Source organism: Chelmon rostratus, chromosome 1 (genome assembly GCF_017976325.1).
Source record: "Chelmon rostratus isolate fCheRos1 chromosome 1, fCheRos1.pri, whole genome shotgun sequence".
Lineage (NCBI taxonomy): Eukaryota > Metazoa > Chordata > Actinopteri > Chaetodontiformes > Chaetodontidae > Chelmon > Chelmon rostratus.
Genome location: NC_055658.1, coordinates 32969624 through 32987991, shown reverse-complemented (window position 1 = coordinate 32987991; position 18368 = coordinate 32969624). Strand labels below are relative to the sequence as shown.

The following is an 18368-nucleotide window of genomic DNA, read 5'->3' as shown; positions in this document are numbered from 1 at the left end:
TATACAGAACTGCAGTATTTCTGTGCAACATCGGTTTGTTGTGTTTTGTACATTAATGTTGAACACAGACAAACAATGCAGCTGCAGACCAAAGACACAAACTGCAAACTTCATGGAAGTATTATAGGAACATTACAGGAGTATCACTGGAGTACTGTAGGAGTATTTTCAGGTGTTGTAGTAGTATGGTGTGCAGTACTCGCTGGCAGCGTCTCAGTTACGTTCAGTGTGTTTAAGTGCCGAAAAGTCAGTAAACAACAGACCTCAGTGGGGTGTGTTCCTTCACGGCCGAGCTCCACCAATCAGCTTCCAGCTCCTCCCCACGTGGTTCTCTTGTTTACTACGAGGCTGGAGAGCAACCGCGGGGGCTGCTGGAAAATCCTGGAGCGGATCTCCAGTGAGGCTGCAGGAGTCAGTGCAGAGAGGCTGATCATTAACAAACATCAGCATTCATTCACTGATTATTTTTTTTGTGCAAACATGGAGTGATCTGCCGGCCAATCAGAGGAAAGATGTTTAAAGATGTTTAAAGATGTTAAAGATGTTAAAAGATGTTAAAGATGTTTAAAGATGTTAAAGATGTTTAAAGATGTTAAAAGATGTTAAAGATGTTAAAAGATGTTCAAGATGTTTAAAGATGTTAAAGATGTTTAAAGATGTTAAAAGATGTTAAAGATGTTTAAAAATGTTTAAAGATGTTTAAAGATGTTAAAGATGTTTAAAAATGTTTAAAGATGTTAAAGATGTTTAAAGATGTTAAAATTGTTTAAAGATGAGTCGGTTTCGTTTCGTTAGATGCAGCTGTTCTCTCCACACAGAGAGACTCAACACATCATCATCTGAGTGTTTTATGAGCTGATGCACTTCTTCTACTGTCGGCCATCAGAGGGGCTTCAGCATCTGTAGTTATTATTATTATTATTTATTTTCATTCTTTTCATTTTCAGTCAGTCGGACTATTATTTTATCACTGAACTGTTTTGCTCTCAAAGTGGAAAATGTCCATCACCGTTTCCTAAAACCTCCAAACACCAGAGTCCTCGATTCATCGTCCAATCAAACAACAAGCCAATGAATCAATCAGGAGAACCTTTAATCACTGTTCAGAATATGTTGCATATCAGAAACGAGAATGCTCCTTGGTACGGAACATGCGTTCATCAGAGTCATCATGTGTGATCATCACATGTTCTGTTGGACAAATGAATGCAGCAGAGGGTGTAAGATGGACATGTGAGACATGAGACAGGCGGACAGACGTCCTCTGCGTCCTGATCGCCTCCCTTCCAGTGTGATCCAGTCCAGGTGTTGTGTGAGTCTCCTCCCACCCTGATGGTGTTCAGACTGGCTGCAGCTTGCAGCGCGCACACACACACTCACACACACTCGGCCTCATTGAGCAGCAGTGGACACCTTGAGCTGAGGTGCAGTTGTTTTTGTGTTGGAGCTCGTGACTGTGCAGGTATGTGACAGCTGGTGCATGTTGTCTTCTTCTTCTCACTCTGCTCGTGCTGCTCTCAGGTCAGACTGTTCACTGCGTGGACTGAATGAAGTTCACAAAGACGACGCGCTGCCTCACTGCTGCTCTCTGTGACTCCACTTTGAGTTGTCAGTGCTGATCAGCAGTATCGATCAGTGGAAGCCTGGATCCTCAGGCTGGATCCTCAGGCTGGATCCTCAGGCTGGATCCTCTGGCTGGATCCTCTGGCTGGATCCTGGTGTTGTTGTCGGGTTGTTGTTCAGACTGGATGAACAGTGTGAAGAGTTTCTGAGCTGAAGATGAAGACTCGGGTGTATTATTTCAGAGTTCGCAGTGAACCCCTCAGGTGTGCTGGTGATAGAACTCACGGGTTGAAGCTGTTTTTACCTTCATTGAGGACTCTTACTGTGGAGGGTGTGAGCTCGGCACTGAAGGAATCTGATTGGCTCAGAGCGCAGCGCTGCGGACACAGAGGGGTGTGTTTGTACACTGTGTGTGTGTGTGTGTGTGTGTGTGTGTGTACAGTATGTGTGCATGCATGTTTGTGTTTTTGTGTGTTTTGTTCTTGTTGTATTTGTGTAAAATGACTCCAGAGGTCATCCTGTCAGAAGTGACCCCGCTAACAGCAGAAGCTGAATGTTAGAGCTGCAGCCAGCGTGCTCCTCCCTCTTTGTGTGGACACTTTGTCTTCGTGTCTTTCTGTGGGACCAAAGCGGCTCCGTGGAGATGTGTTCACCGTCTGTCGTGGAGGAGCTTCACCTCAGCTCCATCCAACAACTGGAACTGAAGCTCAAACGATTAGTCGATCAGTGGATCGACTGAAAATTAATAGCCACTTATTTTAACAATCAACTAATCGTTAATGTAATAATTCAAGTCAAAAAGCCAAATATGTTGCAGTTCCAGCATCTAAAATGTGTCAATTTAAAAAAGCAGAAATTATAATGAGCATCACTACTTTCTTCTCTTTACAGAGAAAATAATTAAAGGAGGAAAATAACAGAAAGATAAACTGATAATAGGAATAGTTGTTGATCATGGCTGTGATTAGGACCTGGACTGCAGCAGCCAGACCTGATCACATCAGTGCTGGACCTCAGCTGCTCTGGATCTGAGTGGGAGTAAATCCCAGCAGCAGAGTGGGGGGTTAACGAACGTGGTGTCACATGTCCACTTACTTTTGGCGTGACATTTTGACATGTGTTTGTTTGTTTGTGTGTGTGTGGTGTTTTTGTGTTTATATGCTGCGTTTGTGTCTCTAAAGTCTGTGAGACACTGATTAACAGAGAACCTTGAATGGGGGGGGGGTTATCATGTTGCCACGGTGACACAGTGTAGTAATGAAGGTGATGTAATGATCCTCAGTGTCAGCAGATGTAATGTGATAAAGAAACATTTATTAACAGTTGATGCCATCTGTTGGCTTTAATCCTGCGCTCAGTTAGTTACTGTTATCCTGCAGTGTGTTTAAGCTGGTAATGAGTAACACACACGCACACACACACACACACACACGCACACACACGCACACGCACACACGCACACACACACGCACACACACACACACGCACACACACACACGCACACACACACACACACGCACACACACACACACACACACACGCACACACACACACACACGCACACACACGCACGCACACACACGCACACACACACACACGCACACACACACACACACACGCACACACACACGCACACACACGCACACACGCGCACACACACACGCACACACACGCACACACACGCACACACACACACACACACACGCACACACACGCACACACACACACACGCACACACACACACGCACACACACACACACACACGCACACACACGCGCACACACACACGCACACACACACACACACACGCACTCACACACACACACACACACACACACACACACACACACACAGCAGCCTGACTGTAAATGACACTGCAGCCTGTGAGTCATCATGATTTCACTCAGATCTGTGAAACAGAGAACAGATCTTACTGTCAGCAGTTAATCCAGCGCTGAACGTTTCCCAGAAGCCACTGCTCAGGTCACGTTCTGCTGCGTGAAACGTGTCTCCTGCAGCGAGGAAGAAAAACTCTGCTTTTGAAGTACAACAAAGCCTTTAGTGTCTCCACAGGGAGCCGTTTGATAAATGTCCTCAGCACTGGCATCTGAAAATAAGGGAGTTTTTTTTTCTGCCCCGGGCCGTCCCACCACCCTCACTGACGTCCACATCCCGCTTATATTTAGACAAGGGGACACACAGTGAGTCCTGAAATGACTACGAGGAAACCACCAAACTGTCAGAGCAACAAGGACTGATGAACTGCTTCCTGCGTGAGGCGACAGTCAGGTGCTCAGATTCAGATACCTGAAATCTGTGTGACACATTTCTAAAAGTCATCTGATCTGATGAGATGCCGTACACGTACATACAGACGCTTCTTCTTTTTCGTCTCCTGTCATGAGAATGACTCTGCTCATGTTCTCCTTGCTCCTACCTGCTGTTCTGGAGGGAAACGTGTCAAATAGGTGGTTTTGCCTCCTGTTGCCTGGCTGTTGCCTACAGCCAACCTTTGTTAAAGGGGAGGACAGTGGGGGAGAAGGGTAAAATATTTGAGAATTCTGGGAACAAACGGGGGGGTTGACAGGTCTGACTCATGTGATGTCATTCGGGTCAGCATCGGCTGAAGCTGAAACAAAAAACAGCTGCTGCAGGAGAGAGGCTACGTTAGCTGCTGCTAGCATAACACACACCAATCTCCCACCTGGCTGTTGGCAGTTGAGTTGCATTGTGGGTAATGTAGGCGGCAGGTGTGGCGTGTGTCCATCAGGGGTCAGACATTGCTGTGAGAGTTGAATGATCAGCAGCTGAGTCTTTTCAGACGTCTCAGGGTGAGGCCGCAGTGACAGTTTAAACTCAGTTCAGTTCAGTTCAGTTTTATTTAGATGGGGCCAAATCACAACCGAAGTTGTCTCAGGACGCTTTCCCTACAGAGCTGGAACAGACCAAACTTCAGAGCCTTCAGAGCCTTCAGACGGAGATCTGCACTGGTCGGACTGAAACGTTTCTGCCTCTGTGTTTCAGATTCTCAGTACAGGCAGACAGACATGTTGCCAAAGACGCGTCTGGGGAAGCGTTCTCCTCTCGGGGCGTTGGTGAGCTCCGCCTGCCCGGCGGCAGGAACCCAAACCGGTCAGGGGACGGCTGAGACCGGCGTCACCATGGCAACAACACCGGGACAACAGAGCACCTGCAGAGTCAGAGGTCATCCTGGGCTGAAGGTGAGCGTGCTGTCAGAGCCTCGTCGGTGTTGTCGTTCTTCCGTCCAGACACACATTTATTTTAAAGTACGGACAGAAAACCCAGTTCCAGGTTTCACTTCTTCAGAAACCCCGGGATGTCAGGGGACGTCTGCCTCGACTGACAGGTGTCTCAGCCTATCACAGTGGTTGTTTTCTCTCTCTCAGATGTATTTTCAGTGTGGGGGAGCAGGTGAACCCTCAGGTGCGGTGGATCAGCTTGACCTCATGCAGAGCGATGTTTCTGTCAGCTCTTCATCTCATCCCTCCTCCTCCTCCTCCTCCTCCTGCAGCAGATCTGTCTCCTCCTGCATCGACGTCCCCAGAAGGTCAGATGTCCTCCGAGTCCCAGTAAATGTCCGCCTGTCTCTGTGTGTCTGCCAGTAAATAACCTGTGCCTCCTCTCGTCCTGCAGTCAGAGGAGTCCGGAGGAGGTCGACATGGATGAGCTGATGGCAGCGATGGTCCTCAGCAGTTTGTCCTGCAGCCCCCTGCTGCACAGCCCCGCCCACCCAGACACAACAGGTACAGCAGCAATAAACAAACACAAAGAACAAGAAGAACTGCGACGAATAACCGCAAAGACTGATGCTAACAAACAATAACAATAGACGACGTTAAACAACAAACAACTTCAGCAAATACCAACAAAAACTGATGCTAAAAACAACAACAAACAATAAACAGCATTAAACAACAACAAAGAACTGCAACAAACAATTAGAACAAAAACAACTACAGCAAACAAGGACACAAACTGCAACAAATAATAACAATAACAAATAACTACAACAGATCACAATAACAACAAAAAATAACTACGATCAACAAAAAAAATAAGAAACAACTACAAGTACAACAGTAGTAGCAATAGCAGCAGCACATGTCAGCAGGCTGGTATTAGCTTAACATTAGCATCAGTGTATGTCGGTTAACAGCAGATGTCAGAAGAGAAATATCAAAGATGTTTTTGACATTTTTAAACTGTAATATAAGACTTGTTGTTGTTGTTGTTGGGTTTAAGGTTTAGTGTGTTTAACTGAATGTCTGTTTCAGCTCCTCTGATGGACTGTGGAGGCGGCGAGCTCTCTGACGGCGGCAGCAGCGGCTACTGGAGCGTGGGTCACACCAACGGAAGCCCGGCCCCCTCTCCACCAATCGCAGAGCCCGGCGCGAGCCCGACCGCGCCCCCCGACGAAGGGCTGGACATGGAGCTGGAGCAGGTGCTGTTCGATGAGCCGGCGCCACGGAAACGCAGGGTGAGCAGGTTCTCCCGGCTGTCGCGGGACGAATAAAAGCCGACCGCAGCAGACGGTCAGTGCTGACGCTGTTTCCTCCTGCAGAACTCCGTGAAGGCGGCGTACAGGTGTCTGTGGCCCAGCTGTGGAAAGGTGCTCACGTCAGTGGTGGGAATAAAACGTCACATCCGGACAACACACCTGTGGTAAGACTCACCTGCCAGACAGAGGGCGCCGCTCTCTGCTGCTTCTGTTCTTCAGGAAAAGTTTGTGTTTAATGTGGAAGCTTCATCCTGACAGGAAAGACAAGAATTAATGATTAAAAACATGAAAATGTGGTTTATTTTTGCGGTGAATGAGCTTCTATAGATTCACACAGTCTGACTCAACAATGTGACTCAATGAGACAGTTTGTACTGAAATCAAACCTGGATTCACTTCTGATTATGAAGACAGCAGATAAAAAGTTATTCATCAGAATCCAAATTATGACAATCTTATCATTTTGACAAGTTGGTGTTTTGACTCACTCGTCACAAAGTGAACATTATTTCTCTGGTGTAGAAATTAATTGTTTAAGTAATTTACATGAAAACAGAAACATTCTCAGCTGAAACTGAAGAAACTTGTGATGGATATTTTTTACAGGGAACAGAAGCAGATCGTCCTCATGGCAGACAAAAGTTCATATTCAGTCATTTCAAAAACTCAGCTGCTTCCAGATCAGTGTTTTATTCAGATTGAACACCTTTGACCTTTGACCTCTCACAGCCGTGGCAGCGAGCATGAGCGCTGTTCCCGCAGCGAGGAGGATTTTTACTACACTGAAGTTAACCAATGGGACCAGCAGCCGTCTCCTGCACTTCCTCTCCTCTGTGGCCCCGCCCCCGCCTCCCCCGCCTCCTCCTCCCCATCCTCAACTCCCAGCCCTCCCCCTCCCTCCCCTCCGTCTCCCCCCTCTCCAGCCTGCAGCGCCCTGAGTCGCTCCGCCCCCTCTTCTTCTGGCAGCTTCTGGCAGGTCCAATCAGAGCACTCCTACCAGGTAGGGCGGGGCTTATGAACAGTGATTGACAGTGAATGTGTTTACTTGATTTTTTTTTAAAACAAATTTATCTGATTGATAAATAAATAATTTTATAATTTTCATTTTGTATTGTTTACTTAGGCTCCGCCTCCCAGCCATGTGATGTCAGCAGCAGCTTTGAACACACCCTCCTGTCGGTGGACGGCCACGCCCACCAGTTGCCTCAGACAGGTAAACCGTTAAAACGGCTGTCATCAGTGTTTTTGTCTGAACGCTGGATCACATGGCGACATGAGTGGAGTGCAGGCGCAGTACTTCAGTACATGTTTGAAGTACTCATGCTTCCAAAGTACAGAGGGAAAAACTTCTGTATGTGTTTGACAGCTTAGATAAAAACCTGAAACAGCATAAAGAACGAATCTGTGGCTCTCAGGCTTTCTTCATTTCTTCTTTTTCCCATCAATCATCTGACGACCCCTCAGGTTGATCTGCTGACCCTTTGGAGGGGCCCGACCCCTAACTGTATATGAAGTAGACACTGTACTGTACGTTTACTGCATGGAGCTGTCAGTACTACTGTACTTTTAATACTTTTACCACATATCTCTGTTGCTAGTAACACTTGCGTATTGATACTGAAGTCGTAGTTATTTATACACGGTTTTGACAGTACTGAACACGTCTTCCACCGCTGGGTCCTAGTCTTGGTTTCCCATCTGGTTGAGTCTCAGTGTCTCCACCTGTTTGATAAACCTCCAAACACCAGACTCTGCTCTCTTCATGGGATCTGCTGTCAATCAGAAAGCTACAGAATAACACCTGACTGACACTCGTAATCATTTGGTAGCATGTAGCTGTTAGCCTTTGCAGTGAGTCCAAGGAGGAAGTCATTGCTGTCGTTGTGAGTCGGCGTCCTAAAAGAAAAACACTGCAGACAGTTTCATCACCTTCATGTGGTGACTGAAGCTCTGCACATTCTTCTAACCTGATGGTTCTTTATTGTCACTTCTGTACAGAGAACAGGCACTTTTGGACTTTCCCTCAGAATATTAGGTTACCGTGCACCCCCCCCCCCACAGCCAACTTTACCCCCCGTTCATTAACACACTTCTCTAATTCACTTCTGTTTTCTCTCAGTCTGGATTCTGCACAGCAGTCTATTGTTTATTTCCTCCACGAGCCCAGAGGAGCCTGTTAAAACTGGTTTTATTCTGGAGGGGGGGTGAAGAATGTGTGTGTGTGTGTGTGTACTCCTCCCTGATGGTTTTCATTCAGCAGGAAAATCCCCTCTTGGATGGTTTGCGGTCACATTTTCCATCCATCTGCCACAGTGCAGTGCTGCCACCTGCAGGCTGATGGGCGCAACTGCAGACTGTTTTTCCACCAGAGAGGACACACACACACACACACACACACACACACACACACACACAAAGAGGACATCAACAACAGACAGACAAAATGATTGCACAAACCTCCTCAGCTCTTTAAAAGATCTGAAACAAACTGCAGAACATCAGAAGACAGGAACCGACAGACTGTGTGTGCTGTGAAGTAAACAGCTTCATCACATTCACACTGACTCCTCCTCTCTCTCTTCCTCAGGGTTTGGCGTTTCGGGTGCGTTCGGTCAGTGTTGGGGAGCAGTGGTTGCAGCATCAGAGTGCCCCCTGCAGGTCAGTCCTGTGTATTAGGATGCTGTCAAATACACACAGAAACACAAAGGCAGTGTTGGAATGTAATGAAGTACTATTTACTCAGATATTGTACTCAAGTGCCATTTAGAGATAGTTGTACTTTACTTGAGTATTTTAATCTAATTTTTTATTGTAATATGGAAACATTACACTTTTTACTTCACTGCCTTTAGATTTTTACAAACAAACTAATGAAGAGCTTGTCTGCTCTAACCTGAACCTCTCCTCTGAGTGAGCTGAATGTATTTGTAATAATGTGCATCTTTGGACTCCACATTATTATAAATACAAACGGTCGATGGATTAATGGAGGAAACAACCAGCAGATTGATCCAGAGTGAGAAGAAGCCGTCCTCATCGATGTGTCTTTCTCTGTCAGGAGGATTCGCGGCGAAGCCAAGAAATGCAGGAAGGTTTACGGCATCGAGCACAGAGACCAGTGGTGCACAGCCTGCCGCTGGAAGAAAGCCTGCCAACGCTTCCTGGACTGAACGGAGGAAGATGGAGAGGAAGAGGAGGAACAACAAGGACTGAGGCAGGCTGCGCTCTTCGGCCTGGCCTGGTGGATGTTTTATACTCTCTGAAACCAGACGTATTCTTTTGTTTTTATACTCTTTCTACATTTTCTAGAGGTGTCTTTTTTATTTGAACGTCTTTTGAAGGTGTTTTGTAGATGTCGTGTCCTGTCAGTGCTTCTTCATGAACAGACTGGGGCAGCTATGATGTGACCTTTGACCCTGAAGCAGCAGCTTCAGCTCTCCTCAGGTGTTTTTAACTAAACCAGCCAACTGTTCAGGACCCACATGTGCTCCAGTGTGTCGTCTGAGTCATAGAAACATCCAGGAAACGACTGCGTGCAGTTCATACTGCTTCTCCACCTGAATACCGTCGCTCATTCACACCGACAGAGATCAGCTTGGGCTTCAGTCTTTCTCAAGGACACATTAACAGAAGGAAGTGTCTTAGTGGACGGCACGGTCCACCTCCTGAGCCACAGCTGTCACCGTGGAAACGCTCGGCTCATGCTTTTCTGAGGCCGGTCAGCTGATTCAGGTTCAGATTGTGCCAACTGACGGCAGTTTCTATTCAGATTTGTGGACAGGATACAAGACGGGATCTACAGGATCCCAACAAGGACAAAAATCCTGTTTTCCACTGAAGAGTCCAGAAGAGGAGAGGGAGTGTCCACAGAGCAGGCTTTAACTCACAGCAGGTAGTTTGTTACCTGTGTGAACAACAGGTGTCCAACAACAAAGGTGTCCCTCAGTGTGCAGGACGACGTGACGCAGCTGAAACCTCCGTCCAGCAGTGAGTCACCTTCACACAGCGGCGGCGGTGGACGGAGGCAAACCTTCGTTCTGTGTCAGATTTAACTCCGGGACTCACCGGCTGTTCGTCCACGAGGAACCGACTCAGGAGCCGCAAGAACATCTCAAAGCTGCGAGACGAATGAGGCAAGCAGCGGCAGAATGTGACCGTTAATACACCAGGAGGGCCGGGCGCTGTCGAGGGGGGAGCTTTGAACGCTGAAACAAACTGACCATCGGACGCCGTTCGGCCGCCGTTGTCTTCTCACACTTTCCTCCAACCTGAGGTTTCTTCTTCAGAAACGTGAAGGCCTCACTCTTCAGTGAGACTTCACCTCCGGTCTTTTATAATCAGTCTGTTAACATGTGATAAACAGTCTGCAGCTCTGTGATACAAGAGACTGAAGTGTTAAAACCACTGACACGTTCAGATTCAGGTGCCCAACAGGCTGGACACACTGCCGGCGACGGCCATCTTTGTGGTGCGTTCAGGTGACCAGACGCTGTCGTTTTTTTTAAAGTGGTGCTCCACACTATGAACAGATTTATTTTAAGGCATTTCATCATATCAGGTGTTAACATCCCATCATCTCTCAGCACCACCAGCTTCACGCTGATCCTCTTCGTTTCCCATCAGCCCTCTCGGTTCAGTTATGTTTGGAAACAGAAGCCATGTCCACTCGTCTCTGTGGAAACTACATGCAGTATTGATCAAGAGATCTGTCTAAGTACAAATACACTGAATTTATATATTTTAAATCTATTTTTCCTGGTGGATATACACAAACACCAGACCCACAAAGATTCAGTGACTCTGCTGAAGCTTTTTAAATGCTGACGTTTCAAATGTTCGTTTCTTTGCAGTAAAATGAGACAAAGATTTATTCTCTATTTATATTCTCAGTACGTGCTGTTTGTCTTTGAGCTGAAGTAAATGTTCATCGTTGTAGTCGAATCATTTTTAAAGACGCACTCTTTTATACGTGACGTGAAGTCATGATGTTGTTATAATAAAGTGGAAAAGTTTTGTCTGGTTCGGTTTTTCTTTACTGACGATCTTACAACCCGACATCGTATCAACTATCACAATTAACGATAAAAAAGACGCTCACTGTGTTTTAAATAAAGTTTTTATTAAAGATGATCCAGCTCAACAACAACAGCAAACTGAACTCAAACCTCTAAACTGATAATAAAAAAAAAACTGCTGCAGGTACAGTGACTGGTCCACTCTGACACACACACACACACACACACACACACACTGCTGTGACTCTGCTGTAATAAATTATATGTACAGTCCAGGTCCATGTGTGACTCCATCTGACACCAGAACACATGAAGAGTCGTCACTGCTGGAGTCTGAGACAGAGAACAACAACAGTCGGGTTAAACACACAGAAACCTGCAATAAATCCGTCCTGAACATCAACACGTCCCACCAGAGACACTGAAGATTCCGGCAGGAAACAGGTAGAGCCCCACCTGGTGGTCGTTCGACACGTCTTGTCATTTGTCCGTCTTGTTCTGGGTCGACTCGCTCTTTCCGTCACAGGCGACGATTTTGACCTTGTCGACCTTCACGAGGTCCGTCACCTCCCTGAACTCCACGTCGTTCAGGACGAACGTCCACACGTTGTCACAGAACCTGTAGGTGTTCAGAGACCCCTGCAGGACAGAGACCACAGCTGAACCACAGAGCCGAAGAGAGCTGGAAGCTACCGAGTACATTTACTCCACTACTGTACTGAAGTACAAGTTAAAGGTACTGGGACGTATTTCCATTTTTTGCTACTTTACATTTCTACTCTTCTACACCTCACGGGTGAATATTGTATTTTTTCCTCCACTACATTTATCTGACAGCTTTAGTTACTTCTCAGATTTCTTCCTGTTCAGTGAAAATCTCGTATCTCCAGATGTGTTGCTGTTGAATGTTTGTGATAAACTGAAGGATGAAGTTTTCCTTCATGTCTTCTTCAGCTAAATAAACTGTTTAAAAAGCCTCTTGGATCAGCTGAAAATGCATCGTCACAGAGCTGAAAACAGGCTGTTTTTCTGAGATACGAGGTTCTCACAGGACAAACATACAATGATCTTATAGAAGATGATGCATCGCTGCAGATTAAACCAGCCAACAGGATATAAAGTAGTTCAAATGAGCTCAACCTGACACATCCACATGAATGCAGCAGGAATATTAATCCACAAACATCAGATAAGATGAGAAACACTGACAGTTTTCATTGAACTTACTTTTACTTTGAAGTACACTTTCCTGATAATACTCTGTCCAGTGAGAACAACTCGATAGTGTTGTAGTGATAAAGGCTTTAAAATGAGGCTTTAAATGAAACGTAGATGTGGGTTTTCATTCATCTTCCATCAGGTATTTCTGATTTATTCCATTCAGTTCATATATTACTGGTTTTAAGCAGCAGTCTAGGGGCTTAAATTGCTGCTCAGCTGTACAGTGACGTACCTTCACGTGATCACTGTGGGCAGAGATCACACTGATTTATTTGCCTCAGACAGAGCATCATCCTGCCTGTTGAAGTCTGATGGATTGAACAGTTTAGTGTGAAGATGTTACGATGCAAGTGGAAGTAGTGCTCTGATTTTCAACGTTTTAAAAAGCTTCGTTCTTTATGTCTGAATCTGCCAGTGGGCCATCACGATGACAGCAGGCGCAATAATCATCATCATCATAATAATAATAATGTAATAAAGCAATTAGGTGGAAAGCCACAATGAGCTGGAAAATATCAGCAACAATCCAATATCATGCATCACCAAGAGCGTTTATTTGACCGTTTGTGTCTCAGCAGGGCAGCAAATGATAACTGACTGAAGCTGAAGTTTAACGTCTGGAAAACATTTGATATTTGATCATCACTTCAAGGCCTAAAAACACTAAAAACAACCCGCTGACCTCTGAGCCACTTCAATCCTGCTGCTGTACCAGGTTCAGCCTGAGGGGCAGGGGGCAGGGGGCAGGGGGCAGAGGAGGGGGACTCACCCTGAAGTTGACTCTGTTGCGGACTCGGTTGGCGAGCGCCGTGTTGATTGCTTTATCAAACTGAAGGAGGACCTGAAGAGCAAGCTGAGGGGTGATCTGCTGAGTCTGAACACACGAACACGAACACGAACACACACACACACACACACACACACACACACACACACACACACACTTAATATCTAACAGCACCAACCTTCCTTCCACTCAAACACAAGCAGCATCTCTTTCTTAAAGCAATGCACATGCACGTAGCGCTGATCTCACATCTGGTTTCCATGTGTTGGAGTTTTGTGCTGAGACACAGTCAGGGTGCAGCGACTGTGTGCAACCTCCTAAAGCTTCATGAAGGTTTGGTGAGTCTGAGCTCACAGACCGTAGTTCCAACAGTCCAAACTGTCATTTGTACACATCTGTATGTGCAGAGGTTAAACTGATGAGACAGTTTCCAGTCTTCACGCTAAGCTTGGCCGACCATGACCTGAACACTGAACATCCATCTGAAGTCTAACATGACTTAACAGGGACTTCATGGGAGACACTTAGGTCCAGTTCTAATGCGAATATATTCTGTGCATATGATGGACTTTACCTTCAGACTATTAGTCATGTATATATATAAAAAATAATGCTTAACTATGTGAACCAGTATGAGAGAAAAATGGATGCTTCTCTGGTTTCACCTGCTTTACTTGTTGCTGACAGATGATATTCTTCTTCAGTCAGTGTTGTTAGACTGAGTCTCTTCTCATGTGCAATAACGTTAACTTACACACTTCTAACCCGGACCGGATCCACATACTGGTCCACATACTGGTTTCCACTGCACTTCAAGATCCAGATGCATCATCAAAAGAGAACCAGCACAATCACATCTGTCTGAGAATGAATAAATCAGCTAAGGCTAAAGTGAAGCTAACGACTGACGCTACTGCAACAGTCACCGGCTAACAAACATCAGCGTCGACTAACTTACTAAACTAAAAGCAACTTTAATTACTGTTAAGCTGCATGAGTTCAAACTGTTGCCAATGAGCGACATTATATATAATGTAAGTTTAGCTGGAACATATCAGTACTGACACAAACAGCAGCTAACGAGCTAAAGGTGGCCCACTGCGAGCTAACAAGCGTCACATACCGCCGCCGCGGCAGTTAGCATCATGCTAATCGAGGCTAGCTGTGAGCAAACAGCCACCATCTATGAGGTTAGTGTCACCTGTATGAGCTCGTCCAGACTCTCCTGCAGACTGTTTCCCAGCGTGGTGTTCCTGTACAGCTGGTACGCCATGATGGAAACGACCGGAGGAGCAAACGTCTACAGTAAACTATCTTTCAAACACACACAAAGCTAACGGGGCTAACTGAGCTAGCCGCTTCCCTCCACAACAAGCGAGCAGTGCCACAGCCGAGCAACAACAAGCTAACAACAGAGAGCGGACTTCCGGGTAGATATTTAAAAATAATACTAACTAAATAAATAATAAGAACAATAAACGTATGTAAGAATATGCTACTGGATTATATACCTGTATAGAATGTACAGCCTCTATAGTTGATTTTATTTTGTGTCATTTTATTGTCTATTTGTTCTACTTGTTGTTATAAGTCTTATCGCATCTTTACGACATCAGACAGATCAGACACACATGAAGAGCTGCTTCACTGTCAGACATAAGTTTGTGTTGTTTGAACAGAGTAGAATCACAATCAGATTTTATTTTTTCATCTTTTTTTATTTTGTTTGTTTTTTAATCTTCCATCTATCCGTCTTTTTATGTTTCTCTGAGACCATTTGTGTGTCACTTTATGTCTCCCTGCCTTTATGTTGTACGTTCGTTCTTTCCTTGGCTTGTGAATCATTTTCCCGGTTTGTATTTTCAGGTGATCCCTTGAAGGTGTTGCTGAATAAGACCGACCTGAAGCAGTGTTGTAGCTTTATGGTGAAACATCTCAGTCTGACATTTTTAGTCACAAAGTATCTTTCGTTTCACTTTTACTCATTCTAATAATGTTAAATATAAATTCAATATGCTTTTGTTCAGCACTATTATTATTATTATTATTATTATTATTATTATTATTATTATTATTATTATTATTATTATTATTATTATTATGGTAGCACGTATTTCTCCAAGTGATTTAAATTCTACCTTTATTTTGAAGGTATTGTCCTTCTTTTCCTCTTTTGATTCTTGCTAACTTGATGAAGACTACGGAAGGTGAGAAGGACCAAAACTTTTTAAAAACGTGACTGATCGTTGGGTGATTAAATAACTTGACTCCACTAGATGGCAGCAAAACATCAACCAGTAAAAACACCAAAACTCTTCCTCCTGCTTTTGAAAGTTCTTCTCAGCTCGTCACTGGTGTTTCTGGCAGAGGAAGCTGACATGTTTCTTCTCACTGGTTCCCAGTATGTTTTAGGTTTGATTGTGAGAGCTTACCAATCATCTTCAAGGCTCTTTGGTTTGGTTTCAACACTGAGGAAAATTATGGCCTTTAAAAAAAAAAGCATTTAATATGTGCAAATGCTAACTCTTTTATTTATGTTATCATTACATTCGATCAGTCTGTAATGTATAGTGCCTAAATCTGTAATATGACTATAACTATAGTATTGTTATGATGAATGTGGTTATTGTGCTTTATACAGTAAGGGTATTTTTTTACCCTTTCTTTTTAGTATGCAAATTGCTTATCATTAATAATCACACTTACTTTCATTGACCATGTTGTATTTGCATCTTCACTGGCTTTTCCTCTGACTGATATTCAGTTAGATTAACTGTAAAATTCAACTTTAAATAACGGGAGTATCTGAACATTTATTTTTCCATAAACAAAACACGTAAGAGGACCTTGAGTTTAGTCTGTTTTGTCAAATGCATTTCACTATTTTCACAGTAGAAGCATGCTGGCGCACCGTCGGGCCCGAGCAGCGTCTGCAGGTTTTTCTGTCAAACACATTCATACAAAAACACATGATGGTCATTTTATATTACACTGGGTGTCTGCATACACAGGTGTGTTCACACACCTATATATATATATATAAATTCATATATAGTACCTGTATATACGTACATATATATGTATATGTGTACATACATATATATGTACACACACACACACACTAGGTGTATATGTGTAAACATATATGCATGGAAAAAGATGTGGGAGTCAAAGGTAATGGAGGAAACGTCCATCTAACTGAGGCCCATGAAGCAGGAACTGCAGCCCACTCAGAGCAGCTGCTGGTCGGTCTGTGTGCAGGTGACGAACAGCCTCAGGTTTCGTCTCTCCTCGCAGCTCGCTGCTCGCTGCTGCTGCTCTAAGCGCTCCTGTGTGATGGATGTTGTCGCTGAGTGTTGTGAACGGCTGTTTGCTAATGAACAGATCTGTTTAGCCAGCCCCTCCGCCGACCTCTGACCCTGCTCAGTCTTCACGCTGGAGGAAAACAAAGCACGGCGAGGACAGAAAACTCAATTATTGGGAGGGAGTGTTGGCTCAACATAAAGTGAAATGATTAAAAATGATGCAGGAGTTTCAGCCTCAGAGGAAAATAAGCTCAAAGTGTGTTTGTTTCAGATCTTCAGTCAGCGTGAGAGCAGAACTGATGATGATTCACCAAACAGGAAGTGTTCTGTCACTTAATGAGAGGAGGACAATTAACAATTAAATCCTAAAAACTGTTGTTTCTAAAAAGTGGAGCATACCTCTGTCCTCACTGTCTGTAATCTTCTGTCCTCTCGAGACATTTCACCACATTGGCTCCACGAACGCTTCGCAGCAGGTGAACCAGGTGTCGAGCTGAGGGGGAAGTGGACTGAGTAGGACCCTGATCTGAAGAGGACCCTCAAAAAGACTGAAGCAAAGTTTGTTTTAATGTGCGAGCCAGAAATTTGACGTCATCACACAAGCAGCAACATGATCAGAGGCGTGTTTGTGTCACCTGATGAGTCCAACAGCCCCCAGTCCAGAGAGGAAGAAGAAGAGGAAGAACACTCACTCAGGCTGAGAGGACTGGTTATACTGGGACAGAGAGGCTGAGAGGACTGGTTTCAGTGGGACAGAGATTATTGATCAGCCTGTCAGAGCCAATAAGAACAGAGGAGAGGCAGAGCCACGGTGACATCACCAACACCACCTGAATGGTTTTTGTCCACCTGAAGGAAATCAAAGTGTTTCCCATCAGTCAGTGGGGTAACGACCTCTGAGCGCTCAGGTGATACGTCAGTAAATATATCTGTCAAACTGTGGCTTCGTTGTTGCCCGTGGCAACGTCTCCCCGCTCTGCTTTACTAACGGCCATGTTTTGTTGTTCTGTCTGAACGTCTCGCAGCAGGTGAAGAGTTGAGTCTTTCTCTTTGTCCTGTGATGAGCTTCAAGAAGCAGACGGAGGACAACAGGATGAAGTGTCATCATATGATAATGAAATATGGGGGGGGTTGAGGCCTTTACTATATTTATCTCTTCAAACAGTGTCTCACCTGTTCAGCACTGAACTCCCTCCCCATCAGAGGTCCGTTTCACAAAGCAGGTTTACTGAAAACTCCGAGTATGTTAACCCTGAAATGAGGGAAACTCTGAGTTTTCCGTTTCACATAGGAAGGTAAGTCAAACCAGAGGAAGAGGGGTAACTCAAGCCTGTTTCACAGACAGAGGTAAGTTAAACTCTGAGTCAGTTACCGCAGTAACAGACTCTATGAACCTAACCTGGTCGGGACCAGGTTTTACTCAAGGAACCTCGAGTTTCTCTGTGTCTCCGCCCTCTTTCAACCACACACCGTATTTCATTTCCTCATTCATTCATTCAGTCGGCAGACGGGTTTTGGCAAAGTTCTGCCGTCTGTTATTAAAAAAAATCATTAAAAATATCAGTCAGTGGAAGTCCATTAGGCACAGTAGGTGGTGACTTGTTTCGTTAACATGGCATGTTAACGTCTTTTGATCATGATTCCGTGGATGAAGGTGCAGCGATACTGCGCAGAGAATTAAATATTCGTCGGGAGACAGTTATCAGACCACGGTGTTCTTGCTTTTCCAGACAGTTATCGGTGTTGGGCCACCACCCGTTCTTCGTGCATCTGCCTTCTTTCTGTTAGCTGAGTAAAAGTCTGTGTTAGTTTAAATATAGGCTTAATTATTTAACATAACATGATATAGATGAGAACACTTTTTTTCATTTTTAAATTTTATTTCATTCGTTAACAAAAACAAAACATTATATGAACACAATATAACCAATTTTACAATGAAAGGGAGCCACTTAATA

The 18368-nt window shown here is 44.7% G+C and overlaps 2 protein-coding genes across 2 annotated transcripts; one reads left to right on the top strand and one right to left on the bottom strand.

Moving 5' to 3' along the window:
• Nucleotides 1-1333: 1333 nt before the first annotated feature.
• On the top strand, nt 1334-11102 carry znf395a (zinc finger protein 395a). Its single transcript, XM_041938107.1, has 10 exons — nt 1334-1462; nt 4588-4784; nt 4971-5131; nt 5218-5327; nt 5859-6061; nt 6146-6246; nt 6812-7082; nt 7206-7295; nt 8670-8740; nt 9141-11102. Exons 2-10 carry the CDS (start codon nt 4611-4613, stop codon nt 9250-9252), a joined length of 1293 nt encoding a protein of 430 aa, XP_041794041.1. The 5' UTR covers nt 1334-1462; nt 4588-4610; the 3' UTR covers nt 9253-11102.
• Nucleotides 11103-11240: 138 nt separating this feature from the next.
• gtf2a2 (general transcription factor IIA, 2) lies at nt 11241-14480 on the bottom strand. Its single transcript, XM_041939970.1, has 4 exons — nt 14307-14480; nt 13088-13192; nt 11554-11736; nt 11241-11430 (listed from the first exon to the last, which is right to left on the bottom strand). Exons 1-3 carry the CDS (start codon nt 14376-14378, stop codon nt 11578-11580), a joined length of 336 nt encoding a protein of 111 aa, XP_041795904.1. The 5' UTR covers nt 14379-14480; the 3' UTR covers nt 11241-11430; nt 11554-11577.
• Nucleotides 14481-18368: the final 3888 nt, after the last annotated feature.